This window comes from Anolis sagrei, chromosome Y, assembly GCF_037176765.1.
Source record: "Anolis sagrei isolate rAnoSag1 chromosome Y, rAnoSag1.mat, whole genome shotgun sequence".
Classification (NCBI taxonomy): Eukaryota; Metazoa; Chordata; class Lepidosauria; order Squamata; family Dactyloidae; genus Anolis; species Anolis sagrei.
The window spans coordinates 71,378,760-71,396,786 of record NC_090035.1 but is presented as its reverse complement, the minus strand read 5'-3'; the positions used below and the strand labels follow the sequence as shown (position 1 = coordinate 71,396,786).

Here is an 18,027-nt window from a genome sequence, read left to right as displayed (position 1 = left end):
AAGCGGTACCTATTGATCTACTCACATCTGTATGCTTCAAACTGCTTGAACAGGCAGGATTACTTTTTAATATATGTGTGTCATGTCGACAATTTTTATGCTAATATTTCGTTTTGTTAATCTTATGGTTATGTTGTTTTTACTTTGTATGTTTTGTAATGTTGCCTGAAAACCGCTCTGAATCCCCTCGGGGAGATGGAGCGGCATATAAATAAAGATGATGATGATGATGATTTTTATTATTATAGGTTGGCAGAAGCTGGGCCTAACAGTGGGAGCTCTCCCCGCTCCCCAGATTCGAACCGCCGACCTTTCGGTCAGCAAGTTCAGTGATTTAACCTGCTGTGCCACCGGGGCCTCCGATATAAACTTCACCAAACTCCAAGATTCAAGTTTCTTGATCCCCTTTCCCTCTCTTCCAAGGAGGCAAAAGAAACTTACAAACAAAAGCAAAATTCCGGTTTCTTAATCATTCTCCTAATGAAACTAACTCCACATCCAAACCGCCTTGCTCTCCTTTTTATTTATCTGGAGAAATGATGTGCATTTACAATGTTGTAAACTTGGGCAATGCAAATTGTGGCTGCCTTTCAGCATCATTCCTTTCGTTTATAATACGAGAACAAAAACAAAATCCTTCAGTTTTTCTCCAGTGCAGAACAAAACCAACGATTGCAAAGGGCTTTGAATATTAACACTGTTGTGGAAGTGATTAAAATCTTGTTGCTTTTAAGAACAGTTTGTGTGTTTATTCTCAGAGTGCAAGAGTCCTTGCCCTTTGCCCAAGGATGAAAGGCTGCAAGAATGGCTCCTAATTTTATCAGATGGCACCGGTCCCAGAGCCTTTCTGACCTAGAAGTTGTACTCCTCAGCATCTGTGGGGCCCATTGACGTCAGGCCCACCTTCCTCCCCGCTTCCTTAGTCCTATTTCCAGCTCCTTCTCCCTCCGCTGCTGCTATTGTCCCATTCTCCCACCTTTCCTTGGCAGGCTGCCCGACCACGGCGGCAGGAAGCGAACATCTTTTGTGGCCGCCTCTAAAAATAACGATACCTTCCCTGTTCCCTTTAGTGTTTATTACCAGCGTGACAGTGGCCTACCACACCTTCCCACAAAAGTTTATTTAGAAACAGCAATGGCTGAGGAGAACAATTAATGTCAACATGAAGAAGGAGTGGTTGACAAGAGACCTGCTTCGAGAAAAGGTCTACAAGTGCATCAGTTCGCCTTTTGAATAGTTTGCCTTTCCAGGTGGTTTAACATTTTTAATCCTCTTTTGAGAAGCAATAGGTTTCCAGCCAGTTCAGGGCTTTCTGGTTCGCTTTTTTGGCCATCCATGAAGTCCCAAGAAAGGCATGGAGCATAAAGGCAACACCCCAGGTCTGCTATGGTTGTCCACTTTGCTGAGGAGTGTTGTGTCCTGAGGAGAGTAAGTATGCCGAAGCCTGATAGAGTCAGTGGGCTAAAGCTAGTGTATCCTGAGAAGAGTGAGTAGGCCAAAGTCTGTTAGAGTCAGTGTGTCAAAGCTGGTGTGTTCTAAGGAGAGTAGGCCGAAGCCTGTTAGAATGTGGTCCAAAGGTAGTGCATCCTGAGGAGAGTGAGTAGGCCGAAGCCTGTTACAGTTAGTGAGCCAAAACAAGTGTCATCCTGAAGTGTGAGGTAAACCTCTGTGTGAGAGAAGCCTCATGTGAGTTTGTTAGTCAGTGAGCCAAAGCTGGTGTGTCCTGAAGAGAGTAAGTACGCCAAAGCCTGTTAGAGTCAGTGGGCCAAAGCTAGTGTGTCCTGAGGAGAGTAAGTATGCCAAAGTCTGTTAGAGTCAGTGGGTCAAAGCTGGTGTGTTCTAAGGAGAGTGAGTAGGCCGGAGCCTGTTAGAATCAGTGGTCCAAAGGTAGTGCATCTGAGAAGAGTGAGTAAGCTGAAGCCTGATAGTGTCAGTGGTCCAAAGGTAGTGTTGTCCTGAGGAGAGTGAGTAGGCCGAAGCCTGTTACAGTTAGTGGGCCAAAGCAAGTGTTGTCCTGAGGAGTGTGAGGTAAACCTCTGTATGAGAGAAGCCTCATGTGAGTTTGTTAGTCAGTGAGCCAAAGCTGGTGTGTCCTGAGGAGAGTAAGTACGACGAAGCCTGGTCAGTGGTCCAAAGGTAGTGTGTCCTGAGAAGAGTGAGTAGGCTGAAACCTGATAGAGTCAGTAGGCCAAAGCTGGTGTGTTCTAAGGAGAGTGAATAGGCCGAAGCCTGTTACAGTCAGTAGGCCAAAGCTGGTGTGTTCTAAGGAGAGTGAGTAGGCCGAAGCCTGTTACAGTCAGTAGGCCAAAGCTGGTGTGTTCTAAGGAGAGTGAATAGGCCGAAGCCTGTTAGAGTCAGTGAGTCAAAGCTGGTGTGTTCTAAGGAGAATGAGTAGGCCAAAGTCTGTTAGAATCAGTGGTCCAAAAGTAGTGCGTCCTGAGAAGACTGAGTAGGCCAAATCCTGATAGTGGTCCAAAGATAGTGCATCCTGAGAAGAGTGAGTAGGCTGAAGCCTGTTAGAGTCAGTGAGCCAAAGCAAGTGTCACCCTGAGGAGAGTGAGTAGGCTGAAGCCTGTTACAGTTAGTGGGCCAAAGCAAGTGTCGTCCTGAGGAGTATGAGGTAAACCTCCGTATGAGTGAAGCCTCATGTGAGTTTGTTAGTCAGTGGGCCAAAGCTGGTGTGTTCTAAAGAGAGTGAGCAGGCCGAAGCCTGTTAGAGTTAGTGGTCCAAAGCTAGTGTTGTCCTGAGGAGTTTGAGGTAAATCTCTATGTGAGAGAAGCCTCCAATGTGAAGGTTGAAGTTTATTTGTGTTTTGGAAATCCTATTCTTGTAAATAGTGCAACCATATTATTTTGCTATAAAGAAAAGCTTCCTATGGAAGAGGTAACATTGGGCTGTGTTTTTATTATTTTTATCACTTTGGGCTACTTGTGCTAGGTCACAGTGCTGCTGCTAAGTTATTCTGCTGTGCATTTATGAGGAGGGCCCTTCGTTAATAGGCTCGCTTGTCCAACAATGTGAAGTGTGACAACTGAAGCAATAGGAAGACCGAAGTGATCTCTCTCCCAGAGCAACTCAACATCATCGAAATATTTTTCTTTCTCACTCATATAAGACCAGCGTTTCACTTTGAAAGGAGTCAAAAAGGCACTGCACATGTTTCTTAGTCACATCCCTTTTAAAAAAACAAGTTTTACATTTCCATATTTACATAGGAAACCCAAAGAAACCCAAAACATAGCAATAACAGAGGAACATCTCTGTTCTCCAGTGGGGTGCAATGGGGCTTTCTCCCTCCCCGTTTACCACATTTTAGAAAAGTTCAGCGGGAAAACTTCTACCCAAGTATTTACTGCTTGTGAAGACCATTGTACTTTCAGCACCATAAAACAGGCAGCCTGGCCATTGCTGAAGTATTCTTTAAAAAAAAAAGACCTATCACAGAGGCATCAAATGATAAAACAAGTGTTTTGGTTTTCTTGAAGCATACATTTTGAAAGTTACAGCTTCTTGGAAGAGAAACCACTCGTTTGGTCTGGATGAAATTCTGACAAAGGTGAGGCTTAGGGAACAGCTTTCAATAAACCTCATTCCTTTTGCTTTCCACTTTCTTGAGTCCTTATTGCAGAAATACTATACTCAGCATCCTAGTAATGGTCCACCTTGACACGGGATACCCTTAGAGCCTCTGTTCTGGTTTGGTTCCTGGGGTAAGGTTTATCTGAAACCTTTGCAATCTCCTTTCCAGAAACAGAGAGATTCTGGAGCAGAGTTAGGGTCCCAACCAGATCAACAATAAATAACTCTGAGATGCAACGGCTCTGGTTGTGCAAAACCAGGACCTTTCCAAACTTCTGGGAACTTGGAAGTCCTTCTGCGGTAGCCCTGGTGCTTTCCAGTTTTCCTCCAGGATTTTTCAGGGCTTCCCCAGGTTTGGTAGCATATCTGGCTGAATAAATTAAAGGCAAAGTCACTGGGACCGAGCCGGCAGTCTCGTCTTCATCTGGTTTTGTCAGAGATATGTGTCTTTTATTACGGCTTGCTCACTCCCCTAGCATGTTCTCCAAGATGGCAATGAGGTTGTCCAAGCCCCACAAGTAGCCATCCTCCCGGTTGCCTTCCACCCACGGCAAGCGGTGCGTCAGCGTCTGTTTTTCTGGAAGGGGGACAGTCTTGCCGAAGTCGATCATCCAGACCCGAGCCAGGCCTGTGTGGTCATGGACAAAGAGCAGGGAGCTGCCAACCACCTGAAAGCAAGAGAAAAATGCCAGAAATATTAAAAATTAACTAATATTTAATTACAAAAATGTGAGTCAAGCACTGAAAGGGTTAAATGGATACAATGACTCAGCAAAAACTAAGAAGGCATGCCTGTTTTGTTCGTAATGCCTCAGTCTGAGAGAGCTCTCAGTGTGAGAGGAGCCTCTCTGTGTGAGAGAATGCCTCAATGGGAGAATAGGTCTCAATGGAAGTAGGCCTGATTGTGAGGTAGGCCTTAGTCTATGTGAAGGCCTCGTGTGAAGCTTCATTGTGAAGGTTGAACTTTATTTGTGTTGTGGAAACCTTGTTCTTGTAAATAGTACAACCATATTATTTTGCTATAAAGAAATGCCTCCTATAGAAGATATAACATTGGTCTGTGTGTTTTAGTTCTTTTATCACTTTTGGCTGGATCAATATAAGCAGGTGTGCGTGTAGCTCACTATCCCTCAGTCTGAAGTATGTTCAGTCTGTAAGAGGTCTCTGTGGGAGAAGAGCCTCAATGTTAGTTCGACTCAGTGAGAGAAAAGCCTCTGTCTGAGAGAATCCTCAGTGTGAGTAGGCCTCAATTTGAGAATGCCTGGTGTGAGAAGATTCAGTGAAAGAAGCTCCATCATGTGTAAAGCTCCAGTGTGAAGGCTGCTGTGTGTAAAAAGCTATTGTGTGAAGCTCCTGTGTAACTTCGGTGCGAGAGAAGGCACTGTGGGAGCGAAGCTGTTTATCTGCATGAGAAAGAAGCCCAGCGTGGAAACTAAGAAGAAAGTATAAAGAACTTTCTTTGTGTTATGGAAACCTTGTTCTTGTAAATAGTGCAACTATATTATTTTACTTTAAAGAAAAGCTTCCTAAGGAAGTGATATCTTTTTGTCACTTTGGACTACTGGTGCTGGGTCACGCTGCTACTAATAAGTTTATCTGCTGTACATTTATGAGGAGGGTCTTTTGTTAATAAGCCCACTCACCCAACAAAAGAAAACTCAGTCGTTTTCTAGGTTTAATAACAAGGAGACAACAGGAAAGTTACAATCACTATGCGGGATAAACAATTCCCATAGCTTAGCAGTTTCTCCTCAGTCCTCAGTCAGGTTGCCCTTGTGAGAAGTTGACACGTAATTGAGACCTACCTCATGCACTTTGAAGAACTCTGACTGTTCAAGTGCCATCCTCACTTCTTTGAGCCGCTCCAGGTAGCTTTTCTAGAAGGAAAAGAGAAAAGTGCCTTAGAAAACAAGACATCTTAATGTTATAGAATTATAGAGTTGGAAGAGTCCCCAAGAGTCATCCAATCCAACCCCCTGCCAAGCAGGAACACACAAAGCACTCCTGACAGATGGCCATCCAGCTTCTGCTCAAAAACCTCTAGAGAAGGTGTTCTGGTACAGCTGTACCAGGAGCTCCAACTTCTTTTTCTTTCTTTGAGTGTTTGCATGTATTCCAAGGTTCCATGCATTTTGCAATAAGGCGGCTTCCCTTGGTTTGCAATTATAGGGCCAATGACCTACGAATAATCATTAGGTTCTTTAGTTCCGCCCCTTTTTCTGGATTTAGGAGGGAAAAAGGGGACCTCTAGTTCAGTTGACACAGAGAAGCCTTTCGTACAGGATGTGAATCAGTTCCACCTGTAGAAAGCTTCGTCTTTTACAGCTTTTGCTGGGGGAATTCAGTCCCACAGCTCTACAGAGAACTATAGCTTTTGCTGGGGGGAATTCAGTCCCACAGCTCTACAGAGAAGCATAGCCTTTGCTGGAGGGAATCCAGTCCCAGAGCTTTACAGCCAGCCTTCGCGGGGAATTGAAGACCTTCTTTCCTCTTGGAAATCTACAAAAGGACTCTGTTTGGTAAGGACCACTCGCGGCAGCCATAACGCAATTTGGACCGGGTGTAGGGGCCCACACCAACAGAGCCTAAGACAGATTGCCCAGGTAGGGGTCAAGGATTTCCCTGATAGTGAAGAAACAGTTCATGAAGATAGTTGCCTGTCCCTTGTGGACAAGATTAAGAAAGCCACCAGTTGATTCAAAGCCTTGAAGTATTTGTTTGATTTATTGAAGACCTAAGCACTAATAAAGAACTTTGCTAAACTTTCCAAGTTTCTAAAGACTTTTTTTAGGGAAATCTATAGGGCCTCTAATCCGAGGCACCCCCGGCGTTCCGTTGGGTATACAGAAAACACGTCCTGTCTACAGACTCTTTCACAGGCCCAGCGCGTGACAGCACAGAAGGAGACTACACCACACTTGCAGGCAGCATATTCCACTACCAAGGTCCCATGGGCTGCAATGAAGATACACAGATGGTGGGAAGGAGAAGTCCACCTTGAACTCAATGGGCAAATATTGGGTTATTAAGTTTAATGAGGAAAAAATAAAGAACCGTCTGTTTCCTCATACTCTCCTCAAACAACATTACAACCAATGGGATCCATAGCTGATTTGGTGCTAAACATTTTGTGTATTTCCTCCAGGAAGTGGAAAAGCAAGGTACAACTCTTTCAATGTCCCAAGTTTATCTGGAGCTGTTCCATCTGAAAGAGACTCCTGTCCCTGAAGAGCCATTGCCAACCCAAGTTGACAACAATGGACTAAGCAAACCAAAGGTCTGATGTGTCATAAGAGAGAGCAGCTGCTGTTCTTGGCTCGTGCCAACAGTGAAACGATTGTGCAAAAGATCTGAGCCTGGATGTGTTTGCAGAATATGGCAACGTGACACAGCACCCAGTCACAAGCATTTGGTGGAACAGCACCTACATGAAGCATGTTCTCAATTGGCAAATCAGGAGAACAAGCTGTGCATCACAGAAAATGACGTGGTTGGGCCTTGGCCTCATTCCCACATCCTTTGCAACCAGGCCTTCCGCGCCTCATTAAAACGGTTGACGCCAGCTCTTGCAAAGGTCGCAGTCTCCCACTGATGGAAACAGCACCAGGCAGGACAATATTCTCATGCAGAAGCCAGCTGCTTACCAGAGTGCTTTGGCTATTATCCACAAAGTCCCAAAAGGCCTGGATTACTTGCTCTGCTTGCCGGGTCTTCTTAAAACTGGTATTGCAGGTGCCATCAGCCTTCTAGCGGAAGACAATAAAGGGAAGAAATGAATCAGAAGGGTGATAAAAAGAGACAGGCATAAAACTATACTTTCCAGGATTTGAAAGTAATCAGAGCAATGGGAATATTCTAGGTTTTGATTTGAAAGAGGATGTCTACAAAATGATATAGATAGTTTAAACCAGATTACAGATAGATCCAGCTTTATTTCTCCTGGGAATTCCAAACAAACAAAGAGAAAACCACAAACTCCAAGTGAGTGCATTACATGATTATTGTAGCAAGATTACGCTATGCAAGAAAATGGCAACAAATGAAAGAAGACTTAAGCAATTCGTGACAATGAATTGACCTGGACTTGGATTTTGGATTCTGATTTTTAATAGACGTGCTTTAATCTATTGTTTTATTACTAATACTAGCCGTCCCCTGCCACGCGTTGCTGTGGCCCACATGGGGGTTCTGTGTGGAAGGTTTGACCCAATTCTATCGTTGGTGGGGTTCAGAATGCTCTGTGATTGTAGGTGAACTATAAATCCCAGCAACTACAACTCCCAAATGTCAAGATTATATTTTTGCCAAACTCCACCAGTGTTCACATCTGGGCATATTGAGTATCCGTGTAGAGTTTGGTCCAGATCCATCATTGTTTGAGTCCACAGTGATCTCTGGATGTAGGTGAACTACAACTTCAAAACCAAAGGACACTGCCCACCAAACCCTTCCAGTATTTTCTGTTGGTCGTGGGAGTTCTGTGTGCCAAGTTTGCTTCAATTCCCTCATTGGTGAAGTTCAGAATGCTCTTTGATGGTAGGTGAACTATAAATCCCAGCAACAACATTTCCCAAATTTCAAGGTCTATTTTCTATAAATTCCACCAGCATTCACATTTGGGCATATTGAATATTTGTGCCAAGCTATTTCCTGTTTAATTATGTGGAAGTTACTTTTAAAGTAGTTATTCTACTTCGGAAACTTTGTTTTTGTGGCTGCCACAAACTATGAATTGGTTGAGACTCGAGAAAAACTATAGCAAAATGTGCTGCGAGATGTCCCTCCATTTCCATTTCAATAAACCTTTACCATGTTTTTATGACAGAATCAATTAGGAAATGATATTTATAGCTCAGCGACAAAAATCGTGCTACATAGCGTTATTGCTTTTAGTGGGGAGGAGGAGGGAAATTAGTTTGAATTGAGGTATATAATGAGACAGGTCACAGATGGGGAAATTATTGCCTTTATAAATTGTATCACAATACTAATACTGGTGTAAAAATTTATTATTATTATTATTATTATTATTATTATTATTTACAGTATTTATATTCTGCTCTTCTCACCTGCAGGGGACTCAGGGTGGATCACAATGCACATATACATGACAAACATTCAATGTCATAGACACCAAACATGTATAGACAGACACGCAGAGGCTATTTAACTTTCCAGCTTCATGAGGGTATGCTTTGAATTCTGGCCACCGGGGGAGCTGTTGCGTCACCGTTCACTTGTGACACTGATTGAGTACTTCCTCATTCTTTTGCACGCTGCTGGATAGTTTTATGGCATCGAAAATTAGTTAAATTAGCCTCGCTGCGTAAGCAGTACCTAAATTTCCTACTTGACAGATGCAATTGTCTTTAGGGCTGCAAAGGTCGACATCTAGCTAGACAAATGGTTGGGAGCTTACTCCAACCCAGGCTGGCGTTCGGTCAGTAGTGATTTTAATGTAGCTGACTCCCAACCAAACTTTACTATACTATACATTTTATAGACTAAAAATAAATACGTTTCCAAGGCTGTTCCCACTTTCACCGATCCCTTCATGTTCTTACCTTGATACCTTCAATACGAAACCCAAGGGAAGTGGTGGAGCTGAGCGTCTCCCTCCACTGCATGTAGCGAGGTTTCAAGATGCCTTGCTGGGCATGTTCCTCTGCTGTGGGAGCCTCTGGGTCCACAGCCACCATCTTGTCATACATGTCCCGGCGTGGACAAGGCTGCTGCCTCGCTTTCTCTAGCTCCTCCTCGAGGTACGTCCTACAGAAAGACGAGAAAGCCCAGCGTCAAGCATCACACTCTTCGAGAGGAGGTCAGGTTAGATAGCCTCTAGCTGGGAGACCAGAGGTGCCCAGCTGAGAATAGGAAGGGAGAGGCTGCCTCACCGGACTCCCATTTTGCAGTCCATGATGGACGGGCCATCAAAGCCGGCCAGCAAATCCTCCATCTGGATGTAGGTCTCTCCATCGTGTTCCACCACCCCGTAGTATGATGGGACGTAGGGCTGCAAGGCATCGCAGAGCAGGCGTTCCAAGCATTCCTGCTCGCTGGGGCAATACTTCTTCAGGATGCGTCCAAAGTCACCAGCCTTGAAGTTCCCTTTGGAAACAGACAGAGGAGGTAACTATTACTACTACTGCTACTTATATTACTACATTATATTATAATATTATAATGTAATGCAATATACTACTACTAATAATAATATATTATAATTCTATATTTATACTAGCCGTCTCCTGCCATGCGTTGCTGTGGCGTAGTCTGTGGCCCAGTCTGTGTATATGTGTTTTTTCTGTGTACATATTTATGTATCTGTGTATATATGTGCGTTTACGTATATAGAATCATAGAATCATAGAGTTGGAAGAGACCTCATGGGCCATCCAGTCCAACCCCCTGCCAAGAAGAAGGAAAATTGCCTTCAAAGCATCCCCGACAGATGGCCATCCAGCCTCTGTTTAAAAGCCTCCAAAGATGGAACCTCCACCACACTTTGGGGCAGGGAGTTCCACCGCTGAACAGCTCCCACAGTCAGGAAGTTCTTCTTAATGTGGTTTTGCGCATACGTTATAATGTATTTTTTATTATTGGGCTTTTTAAGTATCTTCCGCTGTGTTTTTCAGTGTTTTTATGAGTGATGGTCACTTGTTGGCCTGATAGGTGTATTGTGTACAAATTTGGTGTCAATTCATTCAGTGGTTTTTGAGTTATATTAATCCCACAAAGAAACATTACATTTTTATTTATATAGATTACATGTAATATTACTAATAATATTACAATATAACAGTATAGTACAATATAGTAATATTTAATACTGATATTGTACTATGCTAATAATGTTATATATTGTATGTATATATATCTTGTAAGCCACTCTAAGTCCCCTTCGGGGTGAGAAGGGTGGCATATAAATGTCGCAAATAAATACATAAATAAATACTACTACTATTATATACTTTTGGTGTGAGAGAATTGGCCGTCTGCGAGGACGTTGCCCATGGGACTCCTGGATGTTTGCTGTTTTACCATCCTTGTGGGAAGCTTCTCTCATGTGTCCGCATGGGGAGTTGGAGCTGACAGAGGGAGCTCATCCGTGCTCTTACCAGTTCTGTCAACACAAAGGTTTAACCCATTGTGCCACCGGAGGCTCTGCCTCCAGGGTGAGAAAGGCAGGATATCATTATGGTAAATAAATAAATAAATAAATTCATTTTCTTTATTTTAAGCTTTGAAACAATAATCACTTTAAAAAATATTAGATCCACTTATTAATTTTTTTTTTTGGCTAAAGCTGCAATTTAAAATAATGTAAAAACAAAACCGAAATGATAACCAGATAAATAAACATTATAATCAGGTCTTTGAGGTATATACATACACACACACACACACACACCAGTCTCCTGGGGCTCTTGCATAAAGAATAGCTATAACTTTTTTAAAAGGGTTCCTTTTTCTCCCAAACACAGTCTGTTGCGCAACACCTTGTTTTCAGGGAACTCTGCTTGAGAAACCCTGCTGTGGATTCCCCTCAGATTCTGCAGGTCACTGAGTCCACAGCAGCCCATGCACATTCCCCACTGCATAATGCTGCCTTCCTGCTCTTGACATTTTTCACCACTAATTATTACCTGCATGACCAGCAAGCTGCACCCACGGGTAGCGTTTCCGGAAAGACACGACACAAGGGGACCAATGCACCATGTTTTTCAGCTTCTTCCAGGGCTTGTTCTGTAGATCAAAAAGTGTTGTTTTGATTTATTATTTTGCTTGTTTATATCCTGCCTTTTTCCCAATAGAATGTGATTCATCCAGTCCAACCCCTCTGCCAGATAGGAAAACACAATCAAAGCCTTTCCGACAGATGGCCATCCAGCCCTTGCTTTAAAAACTTGAGAGAAAGAGACTCCATCAAACTCTGAGGCAGGGAGTTCCACTGCTGAACAGCTCTTGCAAGTCGTTCCAACATATTTCAAAATCAAGTTTAAAAACTACCTCTGGACCTCCACATTTGCAAACCTGATTGTTCACAGATATGATTAAAAAGTTATCTTTGGGAATCTAGTTCCTCCAGCGCAATTCTATAGCGAACGTCTACTAGATCTTAACCACTGAATCATACTGGAGGACTCAGAGATGGCTAGAATGATGTCCTTTCAGGTTTAAAGGAGTGCCTTTTCAAAAATGCACACCCACCCCACTTTTATGGAGGTCCCCCAACCCAAGCGAATGTGGAAACTGATTCTAGGAAAACGTCAATGAAAAGTAAACATCTAAAAGTTGTTCAAAAGACTAGAAGTTGATGATAGTGTTACACTGGAGAACCTAGAGGTCCTAGGCCAGATCTAAAGTTAAAGTTTTCCCCTTGACATAAAGTCTAGACAAGTCCGACTATGCCGGGTGGTGCTCATCTCCATTTCTAAGCCAAAGAGCCGGCATTGCCCATGGACACCTCCAAGGTCATGTGGCCAGCATGACTGCATGGAGTGCTGTTACCTTCCCGCCAAAGTGGTACCTATTGATCTACTCACATTTGCATGTTTTCAAATTGCTAGGTTGGCAGAAGCTGCGGCTAACAATGGGAACTCTCCCTGTCCTGCAGATTCGAACCGCCAACTTTCTGGTCAGCATGTTCTGCAGCTCAGTGGTTTAACCCGCTGCACCACCACGGCCCCTAGGCTAGATCTACACTGTCCTATACCCCAGGATCTGATTCCAGACTATCTACTTGTACCGGATTATTTGGCAGTGTAGACTCATATAATCCGGTTCAAAGCAGATAATCTGGGATGAGATCCTGGAATATAGTGCAGTGTAGATCCAGCCCTGGTGGTGCAACTGCTGAACTTGCTGATTGAAAAGTTGGCGGTTCGAATCTGGGGAGAGGGATGAGCTCCCACTGTCAGCCCCAGCTTCTGCCAACCTAGCAGTTCGAAAACATGCAAATGTGAGTAGATCAATGGGTTCCGCTTTGACGGGATGGTAACAGCATTCCATGCAGCCATGCAGGCCACGTGACCTTGGAGGTGTCTATGGACAATGCCGGCTATTTGTCTTAGAAATGGAGATGAGCACCACCCCCTGGAATCGGACATGTCTAGACTTAATGTGAAGTAGAAACCTTTACCTTAAGATCCAGCCTGAGAAGGGTGGTTATCCAACCCAAAAGTTGTCACCTTTCCACTTTTGCGGGGGTCTTCCAACCCCAGAAAGACATCAAAAATATACATCTAAAAATTATGCAAAAGACAGTTAAACAATTTGTGACATTAAAAAAATAAACACTAAAACCTATTAAAGGACAATATGCAAATTGTAAAACGTCATAAAAGCCCATCCCAATCAGTTGTGGAAAATGGTACAAGAATGAGAGAAGGAGGAGAAGCAAGAACAAGGCCATCCTGACTTCATTGAGGAAAGAATCCCCAAATTCTTTCCTCAATGAACAGATAGTAAATCATGCTTATAGGAACTCCCAACCCTCTGGGCACTGTCCAAAGAGGAAAGGAAGGTAGAGAAAGTCCTCAAGTTAAGTATTTACGGGAGAAAACTCTCTTGCAGGAGTCACTGCGAAGAGTGAGGGATGAATCAAGAGAAGACATTGCTCAGCCATGGCCAAGGAAATGCATTACTTAAGCGCTGGACCCCAGAGCCGTGTCAAAGGAGGGCTGACTCATCAAGTAGAGAAGCAGCTGCTCCAAAATAGAACCGGAAGTCTCGATAGCAAAGTCTTCCTTGAGGCTTCACATGGCTCAGAATTAAAGGAGCATGGGACCAATTGTTTACAAACCCCTCCACCCAGTTTTTTGGGTCTTACTCTTTCTTTACTGTCCTGATTTTAGAGGTTTTTAAAATACTAGTAGCCAGATTTTGTTCATTTTCATGGTTTCCTCCTTTCTGTTGAAATTGTCCACATGCTTGTGGATTTCAATGGCTTCTCTTGTTGTTGGAGCGGTCCAGCATTTTATGTTCTCAAATAATATTATGTGTCCAGGTTGATTCATCAGGTGCTCTGCTATGGCTGATTTCTCTGTTTGAATTAGTCTGCAGTGCCTTTCGTGTTCCTTGAGTCGTATCTGGACTGCATTTGGGCGTCCCTATGTAGATTTGTCCACAGCTGCATAATATACGGTCCAAACCAGGGGTCCTCAAACATTTTAAACAGAGGGCCAGGTCACAGTCCCTCAAACTGTTGGAGGGCCGGATTATAATTTGAAAAAAACAAGAGTGAATTCCTATGCACACTGCACATATCTTATTTGTAGTGCAAAAACACTTAAAAAACAATGCAATAATTATATTTATTAAAATGAAGAACAATTTTAATAAATATAAACTTTCAATATTTCAATGGGAAGTGTGGACCTGCTTTGGGGTGATGAGATAGGGTTCTTGTTGTTGTTGTTGTTGTTGTTGTTGTTGTTGTTGTTGTTGTGTTTTCAAGTAATTTCAGACTTAGGTTGAGCCGGGCCTTAATTTGAGGAACCCTGGTCTAAACCTTCAAAACCCTACAACTATGCTACACACACACACACACACACACACACACACACATATCTATATAAATAAAAATGCTATGTTCATTTGTGGTTCAAAAACCACCAGACGAATTGACACCAAATTTGGACACAAGACGCCTATCAGGCCAACGAGTGATCATCACTCATAAAAACATTGAAAAACACCACGGAAGGGACTTTAAAAGCTTTTAAAAACGCATGACCATGCATGTGCAAAACTACATATATATACGAAAACACACATACACACAAATATACACACTATACACACATAAAACACAGACTGGGCCACAGTAACGCATGGCAGGGGACGGCTAGTATATATTAACAATAAAAATAAAAATGTATTGTTCGTTGGTGGGATTAACATAACTCAAAAACCACTGGACGAATTGACACCAAATTTGGACACAATACATTTATCTGGCCAACGAGTGACCGTCACTCATAAAAAACACTGAAAAACACAGCAGAAGAGACTTATAAAGCCAAAAAACAAAAATTACAACACATGCACAAAACCATACACACACACACACACTCACACACACATATGCAAACACACAAACACACACACACAGTTGGTCTTCTGTCTCTATGGATCTGCCTTCAGTCCGTCCAGGCAGATAGAGCAAAATATAAATATAGCATTATTATCCATCCATGGATTCGGTGGCCATTTGAAGGCAACCACAGGCTGATGTGGCCCACCATGAACATGAGTTTGACACCCCTGTAATAGACCATAAGAGGAACATACAGTGTGATGCGGCAGCTAAAAAGGCCAATACGATTCTCGGCTGCATTGATAAGCGTATAGATTTCTACAGATACCACAGACTGGCAAACAAGACAAAAGAAAGCTGGCCTTTTGTTCTAGCAGATGTGCTGAGTGTGCAAATCAGGCCTGAATTCTGCCTTGAAGCCCAAAATACTTTGGATTTGGATATATAATGAGGCAACGTGACTCATCAAGTAGAGAAGCAGGCAAAATATTATTTTGGAAAAGGCAAAATACAGGGTTAGTCAAAATGCATAGGCCAATAAGCCATTCAATTGAATGGCTTATTGGCCTATGCATTTTGACTAACCCTGTAATGTTTGCTAATGAGAAAGGCAGTAGGAAAAGATGGAGATAGCATTATAGATCAGGCATGCGCAAACTTTGGCCCTCCGGGTGTTTTGGACTTCAACTCCCACAATTCCTAACAGCCGGTAGGCTGTTAGGAATTGTGGGAGTTGAAGTCCAAAACACCCGGAGGGCCAAAGTTTGCCCATGCCTGTTATACAGGAGGACCGAAGTTTGCCCATGCCTGTTATAGATGGATAGAGTTTGCAGACCTTGAGCAGGGTAGCCAATGCTCTTGGTGGTCTCACTTGTGGTTGACTCGATGGCAAATAACAACAACAAAAACATTTACTAGCCAGTAGAGCTTTCATTTGGAACGGATCTCCCTTGGCACAAAAATAATATTAGGACATTAAATGCCAACTTCCCTGCCAGACATTTCCTCCGCTCCCTCTGACCTGACATGGTAGAAAGGCTGATCAAGCACAGACAGGCTTTATCGCAAACTTCCCAGTGGGTGGGGAATGACCCAAGAACTATATCTCCCTTCTGCAGTGACTAGAAAGAGGTCACAGTCCCACACATGGAGAGATAATATGGATTTCTGGAAGGCAGGGTGCAAAAACATATTCAAAACTTGACTTCTGAGCTGTTAGGTAACCTTGATAAGTTAACTCCGAGACAGACAATCATCTTCAAAGTGCAGAAAACTCTGAACCTTTCTGCACAAAATAGTATTTCCTGGACAGAAAAAAAATCATCTTTATATAGAAAATGTTGGGGTTATTGCACAGAACTTGTTTCCTGCCTAGTAAAGGCTGCTGTCTGTGCAAAAAAACGCTGCAAAACTCAAATACATTTTTGCACAGAGTAATTTCAGATTGAGAACCAATATGGAGTAATAGTTGATCCAGGACACCGGAGGACCAAAGTTTGAATCCTTCATGGCCAGAATCACTGTGTTGTTGTGAGTTTTCCGGGCTCTATGGCCATGTTCCAGAAGCATTCTCTTCTGACATTTTGCCCACATCTATGGTAGGCATCCTCAGAGGTTGTGAGGTCTGTTGAATCTCACTGGGTCAGTGGTTCTCAACCTTCCTAATGCCACGACCCCTTAATACGGTTCCTCATGTTGTGTTGACCCCCCAAACCATAAAATTACTTTAGTTGCTACTTCATAACAGTAATTTGGCTACTGTTATGAATTGTAATGTAAATGTCTGACATGCAGGATGTATTTTCAATCACTGGACCTAATTTGGCACATATACCCTATACGGCCAAATTTTAATACTGGTGGGGTTGGGGAGGGGGTTGATTTTGTCATTTGGGAGTTGTAGTTGCTGGGATTTATAGTTCACCTACAATCAAAGAGCATTCCGAACTCCTCCAACGATGGAATTGAACCAAACTTGGCACACAGAACTCCCATGAGCAACAGAAAATACTGGAAGGGTTTGGTGGGCATTGATCTTGAGTTTGTGAGTTGTGGTTCACCTACATCCAGAGAGCACTGTAGTCTCAAACAATGATGGATCTGGACCAATACTCAATACGTTCAGATGTGAACACTGGTGGAGTTTGGGGAAAATAGAGCTTGGCATTTGGGAGTTGTAAGTGCTGGGATTTATAGTTCACTTACAATCGAAGAGCATTCTGAACTCCACCAACAATGGAATTGAACCAAACTTGGCACACAGAACTCCCATGAGCAACAGAAAATACTGAAAGGGTTTGGCGGGCATTGATCTTGAGTTTGGGAGTTGTAGTTCACCTACATCCAGAGAGCACTGTAGTCTCAAACAATGATGGATATGGACCAATACTCAATACGTTCAGATGTGAACACTGGTGGAGTTTGGGGGAAATAGAGCTTGGCATTTGGGAGTTGTAAGTGCTGGGATTTATAGTTCACCTACAATCAAAGAGTATTCTGATTGTAACCCACAATGGATCTGCACCAAACTTGGCACACTACCTACATAGCCAACATTGAATATTGGTGGGGTTGGGGGGCTGTTTTTGAATTCTGGGAGTTGTAGGTCACCAACACCAAAAAGGAAGGGAAGGACAAGCGGAAAGATCTTCAGCCTTCTCTGCCAAAGGGGTTCCTTTTTTTCTTGTTTTAGAAACTACAATTCGCTCCTATTGTGAAAGAATCAGCTGTCTACAAGGATGTTACCCAGGGGATGCCAGGGTGTTTTGATGTTTTACCATCCTTGTGGGAGGCTTCTCTCATGTCCCTGCATGGGGAGCTGGAGCTGACAGAGGGAGCACATCCACACTCTCCCCGGGATTCGAACCTGCAACCTGTCAGTCACCAGTCCTACCGGCACAAGGGGGCTCCCTAAGGGTTCCTAAAACCATCAGAAATATGTATTTTCTGATGGTTTTTGGCGACCCCTGTGAAACCCCCCCTCGCGACCCCCAGTGGTCCTGATCCCCAGGTTGAGAAAGACTGCACTGGGTGCTTTTGAGCCCCAATATATCCCTAGGTATTTACCTTCTGGATCACAAATATCATCTCCATCTTATTGTGCAAAGCCTCCTCCGCCCCTCCCTGCTATCACAAGCAACACAAAACCACAGCATGACACAGAGTTTCCACTGCGAGCTCCTATTGTGGTTTGGCAGACTTAACCACACTCAAAAGCAAAGATCCTCCTTCAGGTGTGCAGAGTTTCCAAGGCGGAGAAGTTTCCTAAGGTTCACTTCTGTTTAGAAGTCAAGCCCATTACTCAGTTGGCACAAGTCTGGGCTAGGGCACTCTGTGCATGCTCAAAAAGATGTCCTCTCCATCCAGATAAACACAGATTCAAGGATATTCAGTCCCAAGGCTCCAG

At 43.3% G+C, this 18,027-nt stretch overlaps 1 protein-coding gene across 1 annotated transcript in view; it reads right to left on the bottom strand.

The window, feature by feature from the left end:
- Positions 1-3,160: 3,160 nt before the first annotated feature.
- The window catches only part of LOC132780115 (inositol-trisphosphate 3-kinase C), a 35,397-nt gene continuing 20,530 nt past the window's right edge, over positions 3,161-18,027 (bottom strand). The window contains exons 2-7 of the mRNA XM_067462164.1: positions 11,227-11,326; positions 9,475-9,688; positions 9,145-9,349; positions 7,225-7,326; positions 5,386-5,457; positions 3,161-4,248 (exon numbers count right to left, since the gene is read on the bottom strand). Coding sequence (XP_067318265.1) covers positions 4,045-4,248; positions 5,386-5,457; positions 7,225-7,326; positions 9,145-9,349; positions 9,475-9,688; positions 11,227-11,326 — 897 coding nt within the window. The 3' untranslated portion in view covers positions 3,161-4,044. The remainder of the gene's footprint in view (positions 4,249-5,385; positions 5,458-7,224; positions 7,327-9,144; positions 9,350-9,474; positions 9,689-11,226; positions 11,327-18,027) is intronic.